The sequence below is a fragment of the Cebus imitator genome, unplaced genomic scaffold, assembly GCF_001604975.1.
Source record: "Cebus imitator isolate Cc_AM_T3 unplaced genomic scaffold, Cebus_imitator-1.0 Scaffold87, whole genome shotgun sequence".
Taxonomy (NCBI): domain Eukaryota; kingdom Metazoa; phylum Chordata; class Mammalia; order Primates; family Cebidae; genus Cebus; species Cebus imitator.
This window is the reverse complement of record NW_016107402.1, coordinates 1,621,507-1,629,885: the sequence shown is the minus strand read 5'-3', so window position 1 is coordinate 1,629,885 and position 8,379 is coordinate 1,621,507. Positions and strand designations below refer to the sequence as shown.

The following is an 8,379-nucleotide window of genomic DNA, read 5'->3' as shown; positions in this document are numbered from 1 at the left end:
CACGGGTATGCACCACTATGCCTGGCTAACTTTTTTTTTTTTTGAGACAGAGTCTTGCTCTGTCACCCAAGCTGGAATGCAGTGGTGTGATCTCAGCTCACTGCAACCTCGCCTCCCGGGTTCAAGCAATTCTCCTGTCTCAGCCTCCCGAGTAGCAGGGATTACAGGAGCCCACCACCATGCCCCGCTAATCTTTTTTGTATTTTTAATAGAGACGGGGGGTTGCTCCATGTTAGCCAGGCTGGTCTCGAACTTCTGACCTCAGGTGATCTACCCGCCTTGGCCTCCCAAAGGGCTAGGATTACATGTTGTCCAGGCTGATTCTGTTCCTCTTTATATTCCAAGCGTCTTACTTGGCTGGGAATTTAAGAGGCGCTCGGAAATAAACGGAGAGAAACTGGGGGTGGAGCCAGCTTGGACGTCACTGCGGAGGGGCGAGCCTCGCCCATCCGGCTGGGCGTCGGTCACGTGGGGCCCAGATGGGCTGCCGCGAGGAATGCTGGGCCAAGATGGCAGCAATGATGAAGGCGTTTCCGCAGCGGCTGGTGGACTTGATGTTCCTCCGGGCTGTAAGTGTACCGGGCCGCTGAGGCGGCGGCCCTGCAGGCACTTTCACTATCAGAGTCGGAGGCTTGGCCCGTGGTGGCTGCTCTCTTAGAGGCGAGGCCGGACAGCTCTCAGGCCAGAGTCGGGAGAGCCTTGGAGTCTTGGACCCTCCCTGTTCCCCCCCAAATCCTTTGAAGGGGATGGGAAAACTGAGGCCCGGAGAGGTGGTGGATCATGGAGACCTGGGACGCCATCCTAGGCGTCCTGATTCCCCGCCCAGGGCTCTTTCTGGTGACCCTGGCCCCTTTCTCCCTCTAATTGTGCTTCAAACCTCTCCAACTCTTCATTAGTGAAAATCACAAACACCCTTCCATTTCCTTCGCCTGCATTTCCAACTCTTGTCGCATTTAGAGACGCTTGGGGAGCGATCACAGTGTATCCAGCGGGACTCGAGTTGAACGGAGCCAAGCTGTGATTCCCTTGGAATTCCACTTTGATCCTGTTCGATCCTGATGTTTTCCCCTCTCCTGTTTTCAACAGAGGAAAAGTGTAGGAGAGGTAGCTGTATAAAGGGTTGAATAGCCGGGCGCGGTGGTTCACAGCTGTAATCCCAGCACTTTGGGAGGCGAGGCGGGTGGATCACGAGGTTAGGAGATAAGAGGCCAGCCTGGCCAATATCGTGAAACCCCCGTCTCTCCTAAAAGTACAAAAATTAGTTGGACATGGTGGCGCATGTCTGTAATCCCAGCTACTCGGGAGGCTGAGGCAGAAGAATCGCTTGAACCCGGGAGGCGGAGGTTGCAGTGAGCCGGTATCGTGCCATCGCACTCCAGCCTGGGTAACAAGAGCGAAACTCCGTCTCAAAAAGAAAAAAAAAAAAGAGTTGAATAAATTGTGTTGGCTAAAGCCCAAGGCTGCTCTGGGCATACCGCCTATGGGTTGGGTAACCCTGCTCCGCAAGAAACAGTCAAAATAAAAGGTGAAGCTAGGATGTCCCAATAGTTTTGCCACTTTCTAGGCTTAATGACATAGTATTTACTTTCTCTAAACCTCAGTTTTTTCATCTGTAAAACGGACAACATTCCCTTGGGGTTGTTTTGGAGATTAGAGAAAATTTAAGTAATGCATTTGGCAGTATTCTGGCTCCCAATAAGTTATCAGTCCATGGTGTGATTTTTACCTTAGAGAGTTGAGAAGGAGTTATAGCTGTATAGAGGGAAAAATTATACACTCGTGGCACTGAGTCCGGCTGAGAAAGTCAGTTAATGTCTTTACTAGTCCATTCACCTGCTGCACCAGCAGCTCATGTGTAAAATGAAGATGGCAATTCCAATTTGGAAAGTTAAGAAAATTAAACAATAGTAGATATTAATATATTTTTAAGAAGCCGGGCGCGGTGGCTCAAGCCTGTAATCCCAGCACTTTGGGAGGCCGAGGCGGGTGGATCACGAGGTCAAGAGATCGAGACCATCCTGGTCAACATGGTGAAACCCCGTCTCTACTAAAAATACAAAAAATTAGCTGGGCATGGTGGTGCGTGCCTGTGATCCCAGCTACTCAGGAGGCTGAGGCAGGAGAATTGCCTGAACCCAGGAGGTGGAGGTTGCAGTGAGCCGAGATCGTGCCATTGCACTCCAGCCTGGGTAACAAGAGCAAAACTCTGTCTCAAAAATAAATAAAAATAAAACTACTTCTAATGTACATACAGCAGCATATAGAGTCCTATAAGCCATGGTGAATAGGTGAAAGGGATGAATCAAGTTCTGGCTTAAGCAATAGGATACGTGTGATGCCTTTTATGGAGATGGAAAGGATGGAGTCAGCCAGGCTTTAGGAGAAATTAGAGTTCTGTTTCGGGATGGCTACATTGGAGAGATGTAAATAGAGCTGTCAGGTAGGGAGTAGAAAATGAGTCTGAATTTCAGGGAGAACCTGTAATGGGAGCGTGAATCTCTTGCTTGTTCCTGTTACTAAGTGAAATATTCTTTTTGTTCTTAATTCTGAAACAGACCAAATGTGACTTAAATGGTGAGAAATATTTCTTCTTGTCTCATTATTAGTGAAGATAGATCCATTCTTTCATATTGGTCTTCCTGGGAATTATGGCAATCTCTTCCTCATACTTTTTGTTTCCTCTTTTAAACCAAAGGTCAGCACCTCATCTATGGGCACTTTACCAAAGCGGGTGAAAATTGTGGAAGTTGGTCCCCGAGATGGACTACAAAATGAAAAGGTAAAGATGGAAATGAGCCAAAAAAGGTTTTTCAAGCATTTGCTTTGAGTATTCCATGTAGTAGGTGCCATGGCAGTGGACAGAGCTATGCAAGACGTGATTCCTCTGCATGAGTTAGGGAAGAGAAGAGGAGACCAGACAGGGACACGCACCTGTGACAGTTAAATGATCTAAAATGGTGGGGCAAGCTGGGTTGGTGACTCATGCCTGTAATTCCTAATTACTTGGGAGGCTGAGGTGGGAGGATGGCTTGAGCCCAGGAGTTTGGGATGAGTCTGGGCAACACAGCAAGACTCCATTTTATTTAAAAACAGCCACCAAAAAAAAAACCCAAACATTAAATTGAATGGTGGTGCAACAGGTTTGGTGTTCCCAGGTCCACAGCCCAGTGGGGTGGGGTAGTAAGACCAAATGCAGAGATTTAACCTTGGGGGTGTTCCTTATGAACCTGCTGGTAAGAGCAGAACAGTTAGAAACAACCTAAATGTTTAGTATGAGGAAAATTGGGTTAGATACATTATGGACTTTTTATAAAATGAGATATATGAAGCCATCAATAATATAGGTGTATATTAAGTGGCTCAAGCAGGTTATAAAATAGTGTGTGTGGCCGGGTATGGTGGTGGCTCATGCTTGTAATCCCAGCACTTTAGGAGGCTGAGGCAGTGGATCACTTGAAGCTGGGAGTTTGAAACCAGCCTGGCCAATATGGTGAAACCCTGTCTCTACTGAAAAAGAAAAAAAAAAAATAGCTGGTCATGGTGGCACACACCTCAGCTACTGAGGCTGATGCACAAGAACCCAGGAGGGAGAGGTTACAGTGAGCCAAGATCATGCCACCGTACTGGTTTGTTTGGAAAGCACAATTCTGTCTCCAAACAAAAACATATACTGCATGCACGCATGTTTGTGTGTGTGTGTGTGTGTGTATATATATATATATTTTTTTTTTTTTTGAAACGGAGTCGCCCTCTGTCACCCAAGCTGGAGTGCAGTGGCGCAGTCTCAGCTCACTGCAGCCCCCACCTCCCAGGTTCAAGTGGTCCTTCTGCCTCAGCCTCCTGAGTAGCTGGGATTACAAGCACCCACTACCACGCCCAGCTAATGTTTGTATTTTTAGTAGAGACAGGGTTTCACCAGCTTGGCCAGGCTGGTCTCGAACTCCTGACCTCAGGTGATCCACCCGCCTTGGCCTCCCAAAGTGCTGGGATTACAGGCGTGAGCCGCTGTGCCTGGCCATGTAGCTTTTAATCTTAACACTTTTATGTAAGAAAAACGTTTACATACATATGGGAGCATTTATACAGACTAGGATCTAGACCAACACTTCCCATGGAACTTTCTGTGAAGATGGAAATATTCTAGACCTGAGCTTTTCCATGTGATGGCCACCAGACCCAAGTGGCCCTTGAGAACTTGACATGTGGCTAGTGTGACTGAGGAATTGAATTTTTATTTTTAAACATTTTAATTAAATTTAAATAACCACATGTGACCAGTGACATGTTGGACTGCACAGATCTAGAAAGTTACACACGAGGGTTTTAATAATGTTGTCACTGGAAGGTTCTAATGGTAGTTTTCTTTTGTTTTGGGCATGTTTTTCTGAAAGAATCATATACTGATTATTTTTTCAATAAGAAAAGCTTTTTCTTTTCTTTTTTTAAAGATGGGGTTTCACCATGATGGCCAGGCTGGTCTTGAACTCCTGACCTCAGGTGATCCACCCACCTCGGCCTCCCAAAGTGCTAGGATTACAGGCTTGAGCTACCGCGCCCGGTCCAGAAAACTTTTTCTTTTTCTTTCTTGTTTTTAGCATGTCCACCCTAGCTTTAATAGTGAGTGCTTGTTGGAAACAATAGTGTGTAAGTTTCAGGAGGGCAGAATCCCATCTGTTCTGCTTACCACTATATCCCCAGCACCTAGCACAATGGCTGGAACATGGAGGGTTTTCAAACATTATTTGTCAGACCAGGCGCAGTGGTTCAGGCCTGTAATCCTGGTGTTTTAGGAGGCTGAGGCAGGCAGATCGCCTGAGGTCAGGAGTTTGAGACCAGCCTGGCCAACATGGTGAAACTAAAATAAATGAGCTGGGTGTGGTGGCATTCGCATGTAGTCCCAGCTACTCTGGAAGCTGAGGCAGGAGAATCGCTTGAACCTGGGAGGCCAGAGGTTGCAGTGAGCTGAGATTGCACCACTGTACTCCAACCTGGACAACAAAGCAAGTCTCCATCTCAAAAAAAAAAAAAAAAAAAAAAAAAAAATTGTGCCATAGATTAAGTTAGAGTAGTAGGAGAGAAACTGAAGAAGGCAGGTGAGGGGAGGACCTAGCAAGAAGTACCTGGAGTTTTTTTATGTGTGTTCTTTTTGTTTGAGACAGGTTTCTTGCTCTGTGTCACCCAGTGCAGTGGCACAATCATGGCTTACTGCATCCTTGACGTCCTGGGCTCTAGCAATCCTCCCACCTCAGCCTCCTGAATAGCTGGATCACAGGCACATGCCACCATGCCTGGCTAATTTCTGTATTTTTTATAGAGACATAGTTTCGTCATGTTATCCAGGCTGGTCTTAAACTGCTAAACTTAAGTAATCTACCCACCTAAGCCTCCCAAAGTGCTGGGATTACAGGCGTGAGCCACTGTGTCTGGCTGGACTTGGAGTTCTTAGAATTTTTTGTCTAATCCTGTAAGTACTGGGGAGCTATAGAAAGCTTTTGATGCAAGAGAATGAAAGATTGGAGGCTGCGTTTTAGGAGGATTCTTGTGTAGGATGAGTTAGTGGCGTGATACCATGATACAGGATAATGATGGTAAATTTGGAAAGAGGAATTCATAGAATCTGGTGAGCGACTGGATATGGTGGGGAGGAAGAGAAAGAAGCTATATGCTGAACACATGAGGCTGAAGTCCTATGCCAGTTGGCAGACAGAAGAAAGAAGGGTGTGATACTTTGGGGGCCCCATCCCATACCCCCCAGAGGGTTAGTCATCTCTGCCCTTTTAGGCCATCACACATTGCTCTCAATTTGTTTATGAAGGGATTATAAATTAACACACATTTACTGAAGGCAAAGCCTACATGGCAGAAAAATGTTTCTATGTAAATAACTCCTTTTCTGGTGAGAAGCTGCATCCACTGCAAAAAATTATCTGTAGTTTTGAACTAACAAGCACTGCATTCTGAGGCTGTTTTACTACTAACTTTGCTGACCTGGTGATTCTTTCTCCACTATAGAATATCGTACCTACTCCAGTGAAAATCAAGCTGATAGACATGCTTTCTGAAACAGGACTCTCTGTTATAGAAGCCACCAGCTTTGTGTCTCCTAAGTGGGTTCCCCAGGTGAGCCCTAACCCTCAGTAAGAGGCCTTTCTCCAGGGATGAAAAGTTTTGCATTTGCCTTTGAAGCAAGTAGAAGTTGACAACATAGGTTTCCAAGCCCCTGGCTTTGAGAGGTCTCAGGTGATTCATAGCACTGTGTTGCAGCAAAAGAACATGACCTGGGGGATTCAGGCCCTTGGGTCCTGTCTTGGCTCTGCTCTGACTTTCTCAGTGACATTGCTAAGGCCTTTCCCTTCTTCATGTTAGAGATGAATTCTTCTAGCGCTAAAGTCTAAAACCTCTATGTAGTTTCTTTGTTTGTAAAAGAGGAGGACTGACAACTCCTGTTTCACAAAGATAGTTAAGTGGAGAAGAAACTTCCTGTTACAAAATGGGTGTTTAACACAGAGCTGAGCTCAGTGCCTGGCCCAGAGTACGTTCTCAATAAATGGCTGGTGGTAGTATTCCTGCTGTTTCTGCATAGGTAAAGCTGGAAGTATGGGCCATATGGAGAAATTGGGATCTCATCCAAACCAAGGGCCCTTCTGGCCCATCAGCAGTCAAACAGTAAAAGTATTGGGGAGACTTAGCTCTGCAGAAGGAATTATTATCTAAGATTTCTGGAGAACAGAGGTTTTGTGATGAAAAGGTTTTCTCTAACTGAACTCTGCCTGCTCTTGGTGATGACTTGGCAATGTCTCTTGGTTCCTAGATGGCTGACCACACTGAAGTCTTGAAGGGCATTCAGAAGTTTCCTGGCATCAACTACCCAGTCCTGGTCCCAAATTTGAAAGGCTTTGAGGCAGCGGTAAGAGGATAGCTTGTTGGTGGAGCTCCTGAAATGAGATTGATGGCATTGGTCCCTGCTTTGACTTGGGGCCTCAGTCCCCTGTCCTGGGATGTCCATCTGAACACTTGTGTGTCAGCCAGACCCTGGGGCAGACCTGGCCCTGCCACTCACTACTCTGTTGACAAGCCTATAAACTAGGGCTAATGATAGTACCTGAAATTGGGAGCATTTCAGAAGATAGGATGCATGTACATTGCTTAGCAAGAGCCTGATAAAAGGTAACTGCTTGATAAATGTTAGCTCTTTTGGTTAATCACTTCTTTAGAGAAAGGTAACCAAGTTCTCCACAAGGGTTTCAACATTAGTTGCTGGCATCTGCCAACTTCCTTATAATTTTAGACAAGAACATCTTTGGAGATGTTGCTTATGCATTTAGGCCAAAAGCTTTTTTTTGGCTGGGCACAGTGGCTCACATCTATACTCCTAACACTTTGGGAGGCTGAAGAAACAGATTAGCTTGAGGCCAGAAGCTTGAGACCCGCCTGAGCAACATAAGGAGACTTGTCTCTACCAAAAAAAAAAGAAAAAAATTGAGTTAGCTGACTGTGATGGCCTGCACCCATAGTCCTAGCTACTCAGGAGGCTTAGGCAAAGGATGGCTTGAGACCAGGAGTTTGAGGCTACGGTGAGCCATGATAGCACCACTGAACTCTGCCTGCTCTTGGTGATGACTGGGCAATGTCTCTTGGTTCCTAGATGGCTGACCACACTGAAATCTTGAAGGGCAGTCATCAAGCCTGGGTGACAGAACAAGAGGAAAAAAAAAGCTTTTTTCTCAAGAGTGACTTCCAGGGTGGTGATAGGGTGGTGGTGATTTCCTTGGGGAAAGTCAAAGTTGTTGTTTTTTTTAATTGAGAGAATTTTACTGTGTTTATTTCCTAGTGCTACTATAAGAAAGCACTACAAACTGGGTGGTTTAAAACAACAGGAATGTATTCTCTCACAGTTCGGGAGGCCAGAAGTCCCAAATCAAGGTGTCAGCAGCATTGGTTCCGTCTGAGGCCTCTGGGTGAACCTGTCCTGTGCCTCTCTGCTGGGGTCTGGTGGTGGCTGGCAGTCCTTGGCATTGCCTGGCTTGTAGATGCATCTCTCCAGTCTCTGCCCCCATCTTCCCAGGGCCATCTTCTCTGGGTCTCTGTGTCTTCACGTGGCCATCTTTTTTAAAGGTCACCAGTCCTATGAGAGTAGGAGCCCACCCTATTCCAGTACGGCTTCATCTTAACTCATTTTATCTGCAATGACTGTTTCCAAATAAGGTCACATTCTGAGTTGCTGAGTTTTAGTTCTTCATCATATCTTTTTAGGAGGGCACAATTCAACCCACAACATTCACATAACGTCACATTTACCTTAAGAAAAGTTTTTTGGCCGGGCGCAGTGGCTCACACCTATAATCCTAGCACTTTGGGAGGCTGAGGCAGGCAGATCAC

General features: G+C 46.1%; 1 protein-coding gene across 1 annotated transcript in view; it reads left to right on the top strand.

Annotated features, from left to right (window-relative positions):
* Positions 1-438: 438 nt before the first annotated feature.
* HMGCL (3-hydroxy-3-methylglutaryl-CoA lyase) overlaps positions 439-8,379 on the top strand; it is a 20,640-nt gene continuing 12,699 nt past the window's right edge. Inside the window, 4 exon segments of the mRNA XM_017534541.2 lie at positions 439-569; positions 2,696-2,779; positions 6,013-6,120; positions 6,812-6,953. Of these exon segments, the coding sequence (XP_017390030.1) occupies positions 480-569; positions 2,696-2,779; positions 6,013-6,120; positions 6,812-6,953 (424 nt within the window). The 5' untranslated portion in view covers positions 439-479.